The 18617-nt window shown below is 44.5% G+C and overlaps 2 protein-coding genes and 1 long non-coding RNA gene across 8 annotated transcripts in view; 1 reads left to right on the plus strand and 2 right to left on the minus strand.

Annotated features, from left to right (window-relative positions):
* TOM1 (target of myb1 membrane trafficking protein) overlaps positions 1 to 2005 on the minus strand; it is a 20972-nt gene extending 18967 nt beyond the window's left edge. For both annotated transcript variants that reach the window (XM_009086435.4, XM_009086434.4), the window contains exon 1: positions 1879 to 2005. In XM_009086435.4, the coding sequence (XP_009084683.1) occupies positions 1879 to 1930 (52 nt within the window). In that variant the 5' untranslated portion in view covers positions 1931 to 2005. The remainder of the gene's footprint in view (positions 1 to 1878) is intronic.
* LOC108961536 (uncharacterized) lies at positions 2006 to 4099 on the plus strand. Its single transcript, XR_001989851.3, has 2 exons — positions 2006 to 2336; positions 2545 to 4099. It is a non-coding gene; the product is annotated as an uncharacterized LOC108961536 (long non-coding RNA).
* HMGXB4 (HMG-box containing 4) lies at positions 3021 to 18170 on the minus strand. Of its 5 annotated transcripts, none has more exons than XM_050970229.1 (11): positions 18028 to 18170; positions 15888 to 15993; positions 15180 to 15295; positions 13763 to 13838; positions 11723 to 12834; positions 10465 to 10546; positions 9337 to 9401; positions 8934 to 9039; positions 8182 to 8351; positions 6897 to 7019; positions 3021 to 5315 (listed from the first exon to the last, which is right to left on the minus strand). In XM_050970229.1, the coding sequence occupies exons 2-11, from the start codon at positions 15916 to 15918 to the stop codon at positions 5271 to 5273; spliced, it is 1926 nt and encodes a 641-aa protein (XP_050826186.1). In that variant the 5' UTR covers positions 15919 to 15993; positions 18028 to 18170; the 3' UTR covers positions 3021 to 5270. The 5 variants fall into 5 exon arrangements, with proteins under 5 accessions (XP_050826186.1, XP_050826188.1, XP_050826187.1 ...); XM_050970231.1 differs by lacking the exon at positions 18028 to 18170 and adding an exon at positions 17566 to 17931; XM_050970230.1 differs by lacking the exon at positions 18028 to 18170 and adding an exon at positions 17457 to 17931.
* Between the last annotated feature and the right edge of the window lie 447 nt (positions 18171 to 18617).

Consider the following 18617-nt stretch of genomic DNA (forward strand, 5'->3'; position numbering starts at 1 on the left):
GCTCAAAAGGAGAAAATATTCATATTTTCAATCACCACCTCTTTCAAGTCCTCCAGAGAGTTCCTTTCTCATATGCTGTAATTCCTCCACTTCTTTGGACTCCCATAACCCCATCAACCCCCAGTCAGTAAGAAACTTCTCTGCTTCTCAACTCCTCTAGGACAACAATTTTGAAATATCTTTTCTTTTTTCCTCTTCTTTGCTGTTGGATTGTTGCTTGGGAATCCCTTATTTAATTGAAACAAAGCCTAGAGGTATAACCCACTTATGATCTGGTTACTAAACTGACCAGAAGATCTGTGAAGCAACTTTCAGATTGCCTCTACCCAAACAAAAGGACATATCTAATACACTCACTGAGGGAACAAAGAGCATTCATTCAGGAAAGGGCAGGAGATGGCTTCTCCTGGAACGTGTGATGAAACACATGATGTCCTTCTGGGGGTACGCTGAAGATCATCTGGAGGATTTTGATAACACAGTCTTCCCTGATGATCCTTCCACCACCTGGCTGTAATGGATCTCACCTATCCGTCCCAACACCAGAGTGGCACCTCACAATGTCCCTGACACGCTTTGGGACAGTATTAGGTTAGCTTCTAAAATCATTATAATAAAAGCATTAATTAAAGTAGCTGCTTGCTCTCTTCCCACCCCAGGCACAGCCTCCTTTTCACCCATGCAAGGACACTAAAAAGACTGAATGTGGGACTGGATGTTCACAGCAAATAGCAAAGGTCTGACAGGCAGTGAACAGCAAGAATGAGCAAGTGCATAAACTAACAAGTGGAAAGTTTAAATAGGCATCAACTTCAAGCACAACTTCAAGGTCCTTAGGCAATACAACATGGGAACAGAGTCTTCATACTAAGCATTTTAAGAACTGCATCTCTGTTCTGACACCAGTGTGGCCATTGTTGGTCTTCTTCTCTCTAACTGTGGCATCTCTGCTTCACTTTCTCAGGCCACATCCTTCTCCATGTTCCCCAAGCTGGCCTGAGCACAGGGACGCAGCACACCATGTGCCCGTGGGCCTGCCAGGGTACAGGGAGGGAGGGTGCTGTGTTCATTGCTGGAGCTGGTGCTCTATGCTGTGAGCCACAGCCAGATGGAAGAGCTCGGGCTGCAGGAGCCAGGGCATGGCTCTGCCAGGCACCACCTGTCCCACAGCTCAGTGCAGGGAGGCTCAGGGCGGGCAGCCCCCAGCTGCCCAGTGCTGGAGTCCTTTGCGTAGGGGACACTGGTCCCACTGGGCGAGCCGTGTACCCCAGGGCCAGCCCAGCCTGAGGCTGCTGTCCCCACAGCCCCGCCGTCCCCACAGCCCCGGCTGACCCCGACCCACAGCCCCGCTGTCCCTGTAGCCGTGGCTGACCCCGTCCCACAGCCCCGGGGTCTCGCAGCCGCCCCTCGTGCCACCGCGGGTCACGTGCCCCGTTCCCGCCCGGCCGCGATAGGCTGCCCTGGCTGGAGCCCAGCCAATCAGCAGCTCCCCGAAGCCCCCGATGGGGCGCGGGCGGGAATGGCCTCAAGCCAATCACGGGGTTCGGCGGTGCTGGGGGGCGTGGCGCGGAACACCGGCCTGCGGCCCCTTTAAGTGAGCAAACTTCACCTCACCACCCCGAGACCCCCTCGCGCTCGGATTGGCTGGCGGGGTGCCCGACAGAGCCACCTCGGGCTACGCGCCCGCTATTAGTCGACGGCACCTGTCAGTCAGAGCAGAACTCTCTTCTGATTGGCCAGAGCGCTGCAGGTCCCGCCGCGGAGGCGGGGGCTGGCGTTTCCCCGAGGAAGGGTCCGGCGGACGACCCCGGGGGGCGCAGGGCCGGACAGCCGAGCAGGGGCTCAGGGAGGGTCGGGGGACGCGGGTGCGGCTCTCACCGATGCGCTGCCCCACGGGGGAGCTGAAGGGGTTCCCCAGCAGAAAGTCCATCGCCGCCGCCGCCGCGCCGCGATCAGCTGACGCTGCCGCCGCCGCCGCTCACGTGACCCGCGCGCCGGCCGGGGCGGGCCCCGCCGAGCCCCGCTGTGACGCCACCGGCCGCCGCCCGGACCGGCCCCGCCGTGCCTCTGGCTGAGGGAGGCGCGGAGCGGCCTCGGCTGTCGGGGTAGGGCCGTGTGCAAGCCGACGGGTCCCTGGTCCTGCTCGCCTTTAGCCCCCGGCCGCAAGAACCGAGGGGCTCCTGCCGGCGAGAGCCGCCGCCGCTTTCTGCAACCACACCGAGCTCGTGCAGAACACCCGCGAGCCTGAGCGATGCCCAAACCCCGGAAAGACTGTGGCGATGAGTTTTGAGTTTTCCATAGCTCGGTGTGAGTAGGAAGGACTCCCGATACTGCCGGTACGAGTTAGGAAGAAATTCTTTACTGTGAGGATGGTGAGGCACTGGGACAGGTGGCCGAGAGTTGTGGATGTCCATCCTTGAAAGTCTTCCAGGCCAGGTTGGATAGGGCTTTGAGCAAAATTTTGTGGTTAGTGTCTCTGTAGCAGGGGTGTTGGAAATGATTTAAGGTCCCTTCCTACCCAAACCATCCTGTGACTCTATACAGGGTGGTTGGCATCTTTTGGAACGTGCTCCTGGCCTGAGCAACTGCCCTGCCCAAGCTGAGGCTGCAATCAACCAACACCCACACCTGGAAAATGGGGACGTGTTAATAACCAGCACAAATCCTGCTCTAACGCTGCCACGCCTGACTTCCTGCATCACACACCTGAGTCCCATGTACTGGTGTCACCTGAATGCCAGGAAGCTGAACTGAGGTGAGGCAGCAGGGAAGACAAATGCCCTGGTGTTACCTGCAGTGTTCCATGCTACAGCTCCCTTCTGGGGGGGGTCCCAAGCAGTCAGGAACCTGAGCAATAATTTGGGTGACAGGTGCTGCTGGAAACAGTACAGCTTGCCTGCCAAGTTGAGTGAGTTTAGGAGGGTTAGGATTGGATGTGTTTTGCTGAGGAACAGTAAATACAAGTAACAACAGCTGCAGAAAACAGCGCATGCCAGAAATGAACGACAATACTCCAGAAGTTAAAAAAAAAATTATATTGTAAGTACAGTACAAAAAAGTCTGTGTATAATTGTAATGTAATCTGGACCAAACAGCAAAGAAATAACAAAAATATAAAAACTGCTAAGTCTTGACAAAGTTTCCCTATAGTACCAAGTACCACAAGATACAGATTATACAAAGTGTACAAATTTTAATAAAAATACAATACACCAGGGTGTGTGTTTTTCACTCTTCAAGAGTTTTCAGTTGTACAGAGGACAAAGCTAAGGTTGATCCCCTTCTTTCTTCAAAAGCAGATCTACCCCTTCACCACAATGCTCTCAACTGTGAAGGGCTGGAAAGAGCCGGTTATTTTGTGCTGCTCACAACAGCAGATGCTTTAGTATGGGCCAGGATCTGAAGAGGATTGGGCTGCCTCCCTCCTGGGCTCTTCCTATTTCCAGGCTCATTGGGATTTGTCCTAAGCTGTTAAAACGTGTTCTGGCCTGGTGGTCTGAGAACCTCTGTGCTTCCTCTGCTCAGAAAACCCCTCACTGCACTGAGAAAAGATCTGTAAGAGACAGACTACCTTGTACAGGCACATCTGAGGAATACGTGGCAAAGCGGCATGGGGAGAAAAACCCTCCACACCCCAGAATTTAATTTACTTCTGATTTGGGACTCAGCCACAATGAAGGACAGCTCACTTTCAAATGTCCTAAAAAACAGAAGCTAGACTTGGAAATAAAAAAATGCCTCTTCTCTAATTTTAAAACTTTCTGTTACAGAGCTGATAAGGCCTGAGTCAAATGATATTTCAGTTGTTCTGCCCACCTTCACAAGATAACCTGTTTCTACAAACTCTTAGAATCTTCCTGGTGTTTCTTTACACAATGCCCATGCTTACTACTATACATAGAGTTGATTCCTGCAGAAGTGAGCTAAGACAAACTTGATTCACATTTTTCACACACTGTTGGCTGAGGGAGGAATTTTTGCTTTTAAATTATGTATATATATAAAAATATATACACACACACACACACAGAGAGAAATATACAGGATAAATTAAAATCTGTTACAGATATTGGTAAAAGTTAAATACATGTGATATGAACACCACATACACATACATACACACAGACAAAAGCCTAAACAGGAATCAAGTGTTCTCCTGCTGCTCCTCTTCCAGAGAAGCAGAAAGCCAAACTCCGAGTATGTGGCTGAAAGGAAGGGAAACCGGTCCAATCAACCCACATGTGCCTTACTTGGCCATAACTGCATCAAACTGGCCACTGGTCACTGCCTTGCAGCAGCACAACAGCCCTGCAATAGTGCTGGTGAGAGAGGTGGTGGATGAGCCATTTCACAAAACAGGTGCAAGATGGGCAGAAGCAATCCAAGTTTTTCCCATCTGCTTCTCTACTACTTTCCATCAAAGCAGGCTGACCATGCCATGGAAAAATCAGCAGGAGGTTCATTCTCTCAAGCCAATGCAATGGCTTGATACATTGTTCTAATAATGATTTGAGTCCACAAGGAAAAAAATGAACTTGTCATCTACTTCACTTCAAATACCAGCTCGCAGACCAGCCAGCTGACAGTGACAACTTTCATTTATTACTAACTGAGGCATGGGGGTTGGAGAAAGTGACCAAGAAGAAAAAAACTATCCAGCTTTCTCCTCAAGAAGTGTGTTTAAACAGAAAGAGTTACAAATAGGGCTGGTGAAGAATTCAGTTCTGTTCCCTGGTCCAAAATGTATCATGTCTACCTGCCCACAGAAAATCAGAATACTTTAGTTTAGGCAGGGATAGCAGGAGATCATCTGGTCCATCTCCCTGCTTAAAGCAAGTCCTACTAGAGCAGGCCGCTCGTTCAGTTTTTTAATATCATCGAAGAAGGAGGGTCAAGAATCTCTCTGAGCCACCTGTTTCAAAGACCCCTCTCATGGTGACAGCTTTCTTGTTTATATTGAGAAGTCCATTCTATGTTTGCTTCCCCCACTAAATCTGAATTTAAGGCAAATATCTCAAAAGCTTTCTGAATTCTTCATACAAAATACTTTCAGATTGGAGGACATTTCACCCACCAACACAAAAGGGTTTTCTCAGCTTAACTTCACAACTTTTCATAAAATAAAAGTCAAATAGTTACAATCCTATGTATATACTATACACATATAAAACTTTAAAAGCCTCCACATGGAGCCCCTCGGGAACGTTGGCATATTGCACGTACACAAGTCAGTTACACAGAGGTTGAGTACATCCCAGGATCCTTTCCCATCAAAGTCCAGGCATGATGTAGGCAATGTTGTCTAGTGTGTTTGACTGGGAAAAGAAATTCAGTTGTTTTTAGTGTCAGGTAGTAACTTGAAATCTTTAAAAAATGGCACAGGTGAGGGTACTAAGCACAATCACTTGGGTTACAAGTTATCATAGGATGAGACAACCAAAGCTGCCTATTGATCACCTCTAATAGGGTGTCAGATGGCAAAAAGAAGTGCCCTTCAGTTTTTCTTGGAAAACGTAAGAGAATTCTGAGAGTAGGAATCTTTCTCATGCCTATCAGAAAAAAGAGCCAGCTGTATGTTTTTCAGATGCAGTGTTTCAGTAAGCTCAAACCCGTGGCTGGACAGCTGAAGGAGGCCTTAGGAGCAGCACCTTTAACTGAGAGATGGAGGAGTTGGATCTGCACCAGCTGTGATTCTAGAATTTAGCAATGCCACCTACTGTCTCCAATATGAATTGCAACACAACCGCTGGAGTTTATCCGTGTCTTAGAACACCACTGTTATGCACCTGCCTGTGAAAATCAGATTTATTATCAGCTCCTGAACAGGGTTTTCCAGAAGTGAAGCGTAGCTGCCATAATTCACCTAAAGCTCCATCACTCCTTGTAACAATAAGTTGATCGAGTTTCTAATAAACGCACCACTGCTCATGTGGCGTCACTGCTCTGAATAAACTTGGCAAGCAGGAAGGAAAAAAAGCATCAGGTTTTCCATGGCTTATGATGGGAACACCCCACTGACTCAGCTTTTGTGCATAGAGCCAGTTTGTGGGTGTTCACAGACTAAATTGTCAACTTTTTTCCTGTTGTTGACAGTCCATTCTTGTAATGAACAAATGTTTGGGCAACCCTATTATGACATGTCAATTCATATCCCATTTTTGTTGCCCCCTCTGCCAGATTTGTTTTTAATCTCTTAAGTTTTGCAGACTGTATTTTTTTATTTTTGATCCTCTCCTTTGCTGCTTTATTCATGTCTCCTGTAGGAAGTATGACTCCTGATGGCTGCTGCCATCTTAATCTATGTTCACACCAGGCTACACAGATGCCACAGGCTGTTGCTAAATCAGGGCTCAATATTAAAAGTAGCTTAAAGCAGAAAAGAAGCTGTGGTTATGCAGCTCCTTAAGAGAGAGACTATTTTTCCTTTCTCAGAGAAGGTTTCAGCCACTTGTAAAAGGTCCTAAAACATCACATTAGGAATCCTGAGATCACAAATTGTTTTTTATGCTACTGAAGGAAAACAGCTTGTGTAATAAAGAGCAGCTTGAAGGTGGTTTTATTTTTATGGAAAATTAGAACTTTTGAAAATACTGGTTTACTTTTGATTTAGATTGATTAACTCCATCATAACTAAAACAGGACCTATCCATACTGCAATCAATGCTACAAATATTAGGAGAGTTGCCCGTGGGAGAAAAAAAGGTTGCACAATGTTGTACAACGGTAATATTTAGAGGAATTTCAATAAATATTCTTCTATAAAATCCCATGACCAAGACAAATTTTCTTACTGCACTGGAATTATAGTTATATTACACTGATTAATCAAAAAAAGCTCTATTTGTACTCTACTGTAATTAACAGTGCTAGAAAGAAAATCACCACAAAGAACTCACCAAAACATGCTTTGGGCAGCCATTCAACTCAGGCAGTTGTGTGGTCAGACATGCCAACGGGCCCAAAGCACAGATGATTGAGTCTAGGAGTACTGACAAACTTCCAGAAACAGCCACCATTCCCTGGTATTGTGGGAAGAAAAAAATTGGATAGGGATAAGTAGTGGAAATTGCATTCTTTCTCAACTGTATCCACTCTCATGCAGATACTGTATCTTCAGCTCCTCCAGTCCACTTTCACTATTTACACAATAACAAAATTGTACCTTGTGCTTCACAGCGAGACTGCTGGCTCAAAAACTTTAGATTTCAGTTGGCAACGAACTCGCGCAAGATAAAGGTAGGAATCAACAGAAAACACCACAAAATAGTCAGTTGCATAAAACACTGATTCCACAAATTTTTGTAATATATTTTCTGTGCCATTTTGTATCATCTGTTTGGTAACTACATGAGTCCCAATGACAATAATTGTTTTATCTTTGAAGGTAAAGAAACGCTAAGCCTGTAACAAATGCTTTAGTCAACGATATACTTTCAAGAAAGGGAATTTGTCTGTGTGCTTTTCTGGGCTCTGGTTGTTCCTCCCATGATCTCAAATCAGTCATACCAAAACCAAAATGCAAGACCATTTATTTCACTGTTGATAAAATAAGCAAGCATAGTGGGGTGAGATTATCATGCTACTCATAAAACTCAGTGATATTATTTGAGATAAATATGTTTTCTCCTTTGAGGCTGGGCTGAGTTCTCAGAGTGTACCCCTGTGAATGTGCATTCAACTGTCATTTAACAGCAGGAAACCATTAAAATGTGACATTATGTTACTAAGTAAGTTGAAATAATTGTAGCCCCTATTCAAAGCACTGGCAAGCCAGAAAACTAGAGGGCGTGCAAGAAACTTCTGGGGAAAGGGTGATAGTTTTGTAAAAAGTAGAACAGTAACAGAATCTGACCAGAGACCAACTAAATAATTGCAAGGAAGTACCAAATCCAAGGTGAACATACAGCAAGAATAGACTGAAGAGTTTGCTGAACTACAAATTGGTTTCAAGGACCTAGAGCTGCAAAGCACCCATCTGTCTTTCTTTCATGCCTACTGTTTATTTTCTGTGTCACTGAAAATAAAGAGCGAAGCATCAAAGAAACAGGGCATGCCACTTCTAGTTTCTCTTCCTAACAGAACACCACTGGTTAAACTTTTAAGAAAATAAAATAATCATCCCCTTGAATGCATTGTGTAGATTACAGGATATCACTGTGACATTGCTGGTTACAAGATCACCTCTGTTTCCTGCAGTCTGTGTCCAATGAGGCTCAGAGATTCACCCAGTAACTGTAAATGTGCAGCTACATCAATGGGATCTGTCTCAGGGGCTTTGGCTGGTGAGGAAGGCACCACCACGGTGCTGGTGGGGGATTTTTTGTGTGGAGAAACCACTCCTGTTGGAGAAGCTGGAAAACACACTAATTAAAATTCCATATTCCTTGCTTTCACAAGCCTATTTAGTTACTAAAGTTCAAATCTCATAGGCATGAGATGCTTGAATAGTTCTGTTACCCCAGTCCCACAGTCCCTGGAGTTGAAACTTTTTTTTTACATGTACAGAACCTATCTACCTCAGCTGAATGCAGCTGGGGAGATTTGGTATCAGGGATGCTAAACCAAGAACAACCCACCTTCTCTCTAGCAGCAAACTAATCCCACTTGAACCTCCTTTCTGCCTCTTCTTTTACATTTCAATCCTTAAACTGCCAAAACCAGCACCATTCTACAAATCAGATAAGGAAATTTTAATGAAAAATGCTGGCATCACTCTCACTTTCACAGGAAAGTTGATTTGACTAGTAATTTAAATGTCATGCTTTTAACATGATTTAAATGTCATGTGAGAAAGCAGGTAAGGAGGTGAAGCAAGTAAGGACCTTTATTTTTTATTCTACAGGCAACACTACCTTCCCCAAGGTAAAGAATTTGACTTAAAAAATTTGTCTCGTCTAAGAAAAGAGACAAGACAAACAAAGTGCAACAATTACCTTTCATTTTTGGAGCACCATCTGAAGATGATGCCTTTCTCTTCACAGTGGTGGCCTCTGCTTTATTCTGCTTGTGTTGGAGATATTGAGCTTTCTGTTTCCAGAGCTGTAGTTACCATGGTAAGAAAAGAAAGATTCATAACATTAGGTAATTCTGTTACCTGATGCCAGGACCTGGAGGCAGAGTGTTGTTACATAGCTAGGAGGTGAAGCAATCCCATGAGAACAAAATGAATGCTTTTATATTTGCAAGGGCAAGATTTCCATACTTTCCACCTTTACATGCTTTAAGGATATAGGTAACATATTTCAAGGCATTGTGGCAATGCTGCCACCACATTCTGATCTAAGCACCTAGTTCACAGAAGTCATTTTACAAAAAACATCTCACACAAACACTCACCAACTTATCCTTCTCAGGTAGCTGCTTCCATACTTCTGCCAGTTTTTTACTTAGCTCTCCAAAATCTGGCAGAAAGAAAGAGAGCAGAGAGAAGAAAGAGAAGAGAGAGAGAGAAGAGGAGAGAAGAGAGAGAAGAGAGAGAGAAGAAAAGAGAGAAAGAGAGAAGAGAGACAGAGAGACGGAGACAGAGAGACAGAGAGACAGAGAGACAAGAACAGAGAGAGATAGAGAGAGAAAAGAGAGAAGAGAAGAAAGAGAGAAAGAGAGAAGAGAGAAAGAGAGAAAGAAAGAGAGAGGAAGAGAGAAAGCGGAGAGAAAGAGAGAAGAGAGAGAAGAGAGAGAAGAGAAAAGAGAGAAAGAGAGAAGAGAGAAAGAGAGAAAGAGAGAAAGAAGAAAGAGAAAGAGAGAAAGAAGAAAGAGAGAAGAGAGAAAGAGAGAGAGAGAGAGAGAGAGATAAGAGAAAGAGAGAAAGAGAAAAAAGAAAAGAAGAAGAAAGAAGAAAGAGAAAGAAAGAAAGAAAGAACGAAAGAAAGAAGAAAGAAAGAAGAAAGAAAGAAGAAAAGAAGAAAGAAAGAAAGAAGAATAAAGAAAGAAAGAAAGAAAGAAAGAAAGAAAGCGAGAAAGAAAGAAGAAAGAAGAAAGAAAGAAAGAAAGAAAGAAAGAAAGAAGATGTTTAAAACAATCTGATCATAAAATCCTGGAGAGAATATAGGAAATTTACTGGCCCCTCCACAAACATGTAGGAAGCAAGCCATTCTACAATGGAACTCTCCTGAAAATGTGCATTCCTGTTACTCTTTAAAATTAAAAAAAAAAAAAAAGCTGATAGCAGGAAGATGAAGTCACAGTGTATTTATGGGAAAGTGACAACAATGAAGGTAACTCTTTAAGTAAAGAAAAAGCTAGCAAGTTCTTTACCTAGATTGACAACTTGGTTAAAATAAAATTAAAATACAACAATGAAATCCACTCCTAGTCCCTTTTTTATCTCTTATTCTAAATAACATTGGAAGATTCTTTGCATTATGTCAAAATTAAGAAGTTGGTCTGAAACAGAGACAGTATGTTCTGCTAATTAATCTGACTGGTGTAAAATCAAGAGAAGAGAAGGCTGGATTATTCCTTTACCTATTCCAGGATGCTCAGAAACAATATTGGTACGATATTCCTTACAGAACACTTGATAAGCAGACATGTTTTTCTTCTTTGGCTAGTCAGAAGAAGAAAGGAAACAAAGATTTTTAATTATGATGAGACCTTCTCCAATTTATTAAGAATTTGGCATTTATTAAAGACTTAAAAAAAGATATGGTAGTTAGGTCAGGAAACTTAAAAAGCACTCCTTTACATCTGGCTGGATTTAGTCTTTATGAAAGCACAGGAATCAGCCAGAAACAGTCTTAGTACAAGGCTGATTTTGCAAAACTCAACAAGCTGCTATTCTAAACTCAGGGTCAACATACAACTTTGTTAATGTATTTCAGTTTCAAAACCTGTAATAAAACCTGGTATCTGTTATTCTATTCATAGTACCTATTATAGATCTGTCAAAACAATTAAGTCCTCATGATAATGTTTTGTTCCATTCCTTGCATCCTTACAAAGTACTTCCATTTGGCAGGAAAAGAGACTGTGCAGTACATTGACAGCAAAGGTATTGCAATTGCTGAGCTATGATCAGGGAAAAATTCCAAACCAGAATAGGATAATGGCTGAAGAGATTTGGGCTCTGTCTGTCCATTTCCTCATACAAAGCATTATTTCTCTAGCTGAACATGCACAAGCTGCTTTTCCCCATTTACTTACACAGCTACAGTTATCCCATTTGTAAACTTGCTCACATGCTAGCTACCACTTCTGCTACTCATATCTTTATGCAGTAACCATGGAAAATTAAATGTATAAGTACAGGACAAAACTGGGAAAATGGTAGTCTATTAGAATTTGAATTTAATTTGAATACAGGAGTAAGTGGGTAAATATCTTCAATTTTCAAGTAACAGCTTGATTCCTTTTTACAGGAACTTTGATCACTAGTCCTAAAGTCTGCCTGGGAATAGCTAGAGCCAGTAACATAAGAAAAAGCTGCAGATGTGCTTGGTACGTGACTCACACCGAGCAAAATTAAGTATAACTTTCCCAGAGAACCTCTACTGGTTAAAGACTGTCTGTGCCACAAAGCTGGAAGAGCCAGAAGAACATATATTCCTTCTGCTACAAATAGAAATCACAGTGGCTGACATATTCTTCCAAACATGCTTCAGTTAAACCATTGGTAATTGGTATCAGTTATCCTTTGTTTTAATTTAACATGCCTTTGTAATGGAGTGCCTAATTCACCATTACCCACCTCCCAATTTCTATTTTCCCTTCAAATTTTCCTTACTTTGTCTCTTTCTCTTTCCTTTTCTCGCTCCTTTTCTTTTTCTTTTTCCTTTTCTCTTTCCTTTTCTTTTTCTCTTTCCTTCTCCTTTTCTCTTTCCTTTTCTTTTTCTCTTTCCTTCTCCTTCTCCCTTTCCTTTTCTTTTTCCTTCTCCTTTTCTCTTTCCTTTTCCTTCTCCCATTTCTCAGCCTTGTCCTTCTCCTTGTCTTCCTTTTTCCTCCTCTTCTCACCTTGACCATCTGAGTGAAAAACAGCAGGAGGAGGTGGAGGGACACCATAGGGGGTACTGGCAGGTGGTGGTGACACTCTTATTTCTGCTACCGCCACAGGAGAGTGCCCAGAACTCTTTTTAGACTTGGAGTGCTTCTTCTCTCTGTGTTTCTCCTTGTCCTTTTTTTTCTTACTTTTTTTGGACTTCTTCTTCTTCTTGATTTCCCGGTAGGAGTCATCTATCACCAGCTCTCCAGCCTCCAACTCTCCACCAGAAGAAGAACCAGATTCTGGTGGTGCCTCCATACCTGAAACCTCGTACTCGCTTCCATGGCCCTCTGAATGAAGGGAGGTGTCAACACCAAAACTCTCAGAAGGTGGATGTGAGTCTGGAGGTGGTTTGTGCTTTTTCCGGGAAGACTTCAGGAAGCTCTGAAGATCATGCCCCAGCAGGAATGAGCCTTGCTCATCTCGAGCTGATTTCTTTGAAGATTTCTTTGCAGCTGCTGGTGCTGAAGAGTAGGATAAAGAATCATCATCTGCTGTACTACTTTTTTCTTTTGGTGAAAGGATGAGCTTCATCTTCAAGCCGTCAGGTTCACGAAGAGTAAGTGTCTCTGTGTTCACATAAAGAGGTTTCATTTTTTTGGATTTGTGGGAGCTGTTGTCATCCACTGAGTGCTCCCCACTGCTCCCACTCAGCTTCTTCTTGGGATGCTCCTTTCTGCTTTCAGAGTGGCCAGAGGAAGAATGAGATGATTTTTCAGAGGTCCTCTTTGAAGACTTTGAGCTTGTGGCCAAAGGTGAGTTGACAGCCTTAAGTAAATCCATGGTTGTATCAGCTGAGGATGGGCTAGAAGCTGCTTTTTTCTTCTTCTTTGATGGTAGATCCAAAGGTGAGACACCTGAAAAAGATCAAAAGAAAGTTACATTGAGATGATTTCCTTGAAGATGGCAAAGAAGGGAAGTGAGAATCCTGTGAGCCTTCCAGTTACAGGTGACAGATTTACATCCTGGCTTAAAAAGAACCACAGCCATCTCAGCACAGCCTCACTGATACAATTCAGAGGCTGTGACACCTGAGCTGGTCAAATAATTTAAGGAAGGGAGAGACTGCAGGAAAGTTCTTGAAGTTTTGTGAAACTCCACTTGTGACTTATGAAATAAAATGTTTCGATGAAAATACATCTAACTGAAATTACACCTCAAGTGCAAGGTTTTTGTGACATTTTTAGCCAAGGTGAAACCAATGAGTTGAAAATATGAGCTTTTTCATTCTGGAGACAGATTTTGATGAAAGATGAAATTTCAGCTTGGCTTTCTCCTTCTACTGGGCCAATAATAAATCCTAAATGTGTTAAGCTTCTATGAGCTAAATTGTCATTTTCCAGCCAACTTATTAATTGTGAGAGTAACTGAACCAAAAAGCATTTCTTTTTCAACCTCAGGCATTCTATTTTTTTAAATCCAAAGAAAGTTATACTACCTGTAAGTATAATTGGTTTTCAATGCAATTGGTAAACAAGAAAAACAAATGTCAAATGTGAAGGCGTGAGTTAGAAAATACACTTGTCAATGAAAAAGGGACGGAAGGTCTCTATCCCCTACCATGGCAATCTGTTAAGCCAGACTCTGAAAATATAATTCCCTAATCTTCTGCTGTCTGATGCTGATCAGTGACAGGTTTCTGATTAGCTGTTCTAAGGCAGGTTGATGTATTCTCCTTCTATAAAATGCTACCCACAAAGCTCGATGACACTTTTAAGTTTAAAAGCTTCCTTTCCTTAAAGTCATGATCTGTTAGCTCCTTCTCCTGCTTGATTACTACCTTACCTCTGTAGCAGAACTCATCGGAGGAATGCTTTCTCTTCTTTTTGTGAGCTTCTGTCCCTGGAAAAAACTCACTGTCCTGGAATAAGAAGAAAAAAGCTGCTGTCAAAAAGGAGGGAACTAATATCAGAGTCACATGGACTATTAACAGATAAAAATTTAGAGGAGGTATCAAGGGTTACTTGTATTGTAGTAACATCAAGGATCTGTAGGTATGAACCAGAATCATCTTTCTAGGTGCTAAAAGAAAACCTAGTCTGTCCCCCAGAGCACACAGTGTAGGTTTAAAGTAAGACGAAACACATGTTACAGATAGGTGGGAGAATACAAAAATATCATTACTCAGGATTGGTTTCAGCACAATGGTCACCTAATTGACATAGAGCTTTCTGTAGGCACGGCAACACAACAGGGCTCCAAGAAACTGAAAGACAGATCTCTGCAGGGAGACCCCCAGGTGAGAGGAGCAACACAAAAGAAAAAGCACATTTGCAAAGTATTGAGATATGGGCAATGCAAGCCATCACTTGAAGATCAGCTGCTAAGTTGATAAAAGACAGACATCTACCCTTTAATAAAGCTAAGAAATAACTTCAGATACATAGAATGTCAAGCCTTGAAAACAAAAGAGAGCAGTTCATGCTTACTATGCTGAAAAAGAAGTAACAGGACGTACAAAGAGGTGACAACTAGAATGATGAGACAAAAATATGTCCTTAATATGCCATGCCACCTAATTATTATCTGTGGCTTGATCATTTATGAAACAGAAATTGAAGCTCCTCTAAAGAATTCCAACCGCATGGTAGAAGATTTTAATTTTAAACAAGAACTTGCTTTTGAGATTAAAAAAACCCCCAAATCACTAGATAGCCACCTCTGAGCTACAGCAGAAATTGTAGAGTAAAGCTTTGAAGAGTAAAGCTTTGAAGAAACTTAAGTTGCCACTATGTGATTTCAAGAGTTAAGGCCCCAAAGAAGTAAACAGGGCTAGTCCATTCTTCTCAAGACTTATCGTTTCAGGCTGTCTGCAAAATCAGGAAGACAACAGTGCATCACTTAATATTTTATCCATCCTTTGCTGGCTATTTCTACAACCATAAATGCTATTTTTAAAAAATGTGTGTAAGAAGTTATTCATAGCATTTTCTTACTTGCAAGGTATGTCCCATCAACACAGGGACAACACTTCTACTACCTCATTTTATGATGCCAGAAAAATTGGAATCAGGGATTGATCCCCTCCTTTTCTCCAGAAAAGTTACTGAACAATACAGGACATGATTAGCTGCTCTTGCTGTATTCTACATGCATTTCTAAATTAAAAAAAAAAAAAATTAAAAAAAGGGCAAGAAACCCATCCCATCACTACCTTTATGCATATCCTTACACCTTGAAACCTTTCTCTGAGGGTTTCTACCTGAGTTGCTATCTCGTCTTCCTCTTGCAGAAGATCCTTGTACGAGCGCTTTTTCTCTCGCTGTATCCTGCCAGGTGCCAGCCCGTCGTCAACACTTCGGTGACTCTCTAGGGACTCTGTGATTCATGTAAAGTGGGAAAAAAGGAAGAAATTAAATACCACATTAAGGAATGACAGACAAGGGGACCACTCATAAAATAAGCTAACAGAGAATACTGGCACAGAGTGATGCACAAAACCCAACAAGCACAGAGGCCTGAAAGGTAACAAACAGTCTGTACTGTCTGACCACACGGATGGGGCTTGGTGCTCTAACACAATCATTCCAGAGTTAATCTCTAATGCCTGTATCTTCCTTCCTAAAGACAAGTGGATCTGGAAATGTTTCCATGACTGAATGTGTCATTATCCCTCATCCCCTGTCCCACTGACTTGTCAGGGAGAAGAAAGGCTGCAGTGGCAGAATTCCCAGTCAGGGTGTCTGCAGTAGGAAATACCACCCGTTTCTCTCAAGCTCTATTCCCAGTATTTTACACCTGAAAGTCAAGGGCTTGGGATCCTCCAGGGTAAACTTAAGGGCTCCACAGCACCCTAACTTCTTTCCTACTCTGACTGCATGGCCTGGCAAGGGCTGCAAAGGGCACCCTTTAAAAAATTTATTTGTTTATTCTTTTTGCAAATCCCTCTGAGATTATGAAGCAGTCATACCTTCTTTCTTCTTGATGCCATCATAAGCCATGGTGGTCCTGCAGGAGCCTGTGAATGAGCTGCCACGTCTGGGCTCCTTCCCTCGTTCCCATCTATAGGAAAATGTCTGAGAAACAGAGAATGAAAATAACCCTCCCATAAAGAAGAATCACTATGTAAATGGGGAAACCTTCTCTGAACCAAATAAGGATTCTTTGGAAGACAGTAGGAAAGGAAATCAGTGGTCACTCTTCAGGCTTGATAGATTTGGGTGTTTTAATCAAAATGGATATTGTATTATTTTAAATATAGAAAATACCACCCTTTCTTATATAAAATACCTAAATCACTGAACTAATTTATTTACAAAAATAGAAAGAGGGTGAGAAGACAACTGAGTTTGATTTTCATGACACATAAAACTGCACCCTAACTGTGTCAAAGCCATTTTTTGTCAGGAGCCACTGTAGCAAGGAGTGGGATGTTTAAAGAGATTTCAAACCCTTGAGTCTCAGATGAAGTGAAGGAAAAGAAGGGACCAGGCAGAAGGAATTAAATTACAAAAGAATTTGTTTTTTTTTTACTAGAGGATGACACATTTTATATTAGAGGTGTGTATCCTTCTAATGTGTTTCCCAATGCTACCACTGCAGCCATTCTGAATGCCAGCCTGGGAGAGGGGAAGGAAGAGAGCACTCCTTTTAGCTAGGCCTGCAGCAACCCAACCTCTGCCCCCCAGGTTTCAGGCCTCCTCTAAGTGAGCCACTGGGCCAGCTAGGGGCATACAGCAGGACAGTGCTACTATGGAATGGCCACACTCTGGTTCTCTCAGAGCAAGCAGCTTTTGTTCCTCAGCCAATGACCAGCTCAGCAAGATCAACCTTCTGCTCTTATGGGATTAATCCAATCGCTGCTAGTTGCCTTTGTGTTTGTGTGTACGTGCACATGTGGAAACACCCAGACACAAACACCAGGCAGCCTGCTCATCCCAGCTGCCATGGTAACCTCGCCACACTGAAGCTACATGGGAATACTCTGGGAGCAGGGAACTGGTGCTTGTACATCCCCCATGCAACTCTATTTTATAAACAACTGGCTGAGGCTGACAATGTACAACTCATTCATCCTATAGCAGTTACTTAACTGATACAACAAAGTCACAACTATATCAGGCTTGTGGGTACACAGGAGATGTTTCTGCTTAAATTCATAGGAATACTTGCTATTTCTTCAGGTTTTGGGAAAACACCCCCTGCAGAATGTGGAGACAGTGTTCCAACCATTATATATTGCTGGATTCCACCTACAGACAAGAGCACTGCATATGTACGTGCAGAGAACATTGCACTCAGCAATAAAAAAGAGCATCTTGCCACTTGTGGGCTAGTAATCTTAAACCAGACATTTTCAACTTTTTGTGCTGTTTGTTCGTCAGACAGACTTCAGTGAGAGGACACACGACACCAGAGTATTGTGCTCAGGACAGAAAGGACCTAATAGAGATACTGCTCTGCAAAATAAAGCTGAAGACATTTATTCATGAATGGATGACTTGGAGAGCCTAAGATTTCTTTGTACTTACATGCATACCTTTTAGTCTCTTTTAAAATCTTATCTGCTTGACAAGGAGAAAGCTTGGTAGACGCTGCCCAAAGGTGCTCAAAGCCCAGACCTCCAAACCGGCAAATACAAAACATACCCTTAACTACTCTCATCCTGTAAACCTCAGTTAGGCTCCCCTGCTTCAAACTCCCGGGTTTCAGCAGCGATGGCACAGGCTCAGTGGGGAAGCTCTCCCGGCACGTCTCCCGCTCCTTAGCGCCCATGCCGGCGAGTTGAAGGCCCAGCCTTGCTCTTCTGCAGCCCCGGGGCTCCGCACGGAGCCCCGCTCCTCGGTCCCGCTGCCGGCTAGCTGCGGAGGTGGCTCTCTCACCCCCTGCGCCGCCGGCGCTCCCAGCCGGGGCCGTGAGGGCAGACGGCCCCGGAGTTCCGCGCGCAGCCGAGGGCGCAAGCCCCGGCACCGGCCCCTCCGTGGGCAAGGACCGGCGGCCGGCACGTCCTGCGCATGCGCCCCGACACCCCCCGGAGCCCGGGCCCCGCCGCCACCGCCTCCGTTCAAAGCGGGCTCGTCCGCCCCGCTCCCGCCCGCGCGTCCCCTCACCCGAGCGGGCTCCAGCCTCACGCCAGCCCGCGGCTCCGCCCTTGCAGCAGGCCCGAGCGTGCCCCGACTGCGGAGCCGCCCAGCGGCGGCAAGGCCCGTCGGCGCCAAGCCTCGGCCTCAGGGTGGGGACGGGCCGCGGCCGCCTCACTCGGCCCCGCCGTTTCCCGCCGCGGCGCCGCCCGCGGCCGCCATCTTGGACAGGGAGACAAGGGACCCGCGCCAGCGCCGGCCAGCCGAGCGCCGAGCGCCTCCAACGCGGCACCCGCGGGGCGGGGCGCCGGCTTGCCGAGCGCATCGATGAGCGGCGCGGCGCGTCCCAGCGGGGTCGCGCGACGCACCGGGTACACACGGGGGACATCTGTGCCTGCGCCCGGCCCCGGCTCCGACCCCGCCCCCACCAGTGGAGGTGTGCCCACGTTCACCCTAGCTTGGCACAGCCTCTCTTGGTGTGTGCGGGTGCTGCGCGGTCCCGGCACAGCTTGTCCTTGTCCGTAGGAGGCTGAGCTGGCTGGGCTCGCAGCCCGGGCTGGTGTCGGCCGCTTGTTGCTGCCGCGATGGGTCAGTGGGAAAGGGTGAAATCCTGTTATTAA

The sequence above is a fragment of the Serinus canaria genome, chromosome 1A, assembly GCF_022539315.1.
Source record: "Serinus canaria isolate serCan28SL12 chromosome 1A, serCan2020, whole genome shotgun sequence".
Classification (NCBI taxonomy): Eukaryota; Metazoa; Chordata; class Aves; order Passeriformes; family Fringillidae; genus Serinus; species Serinus canaria.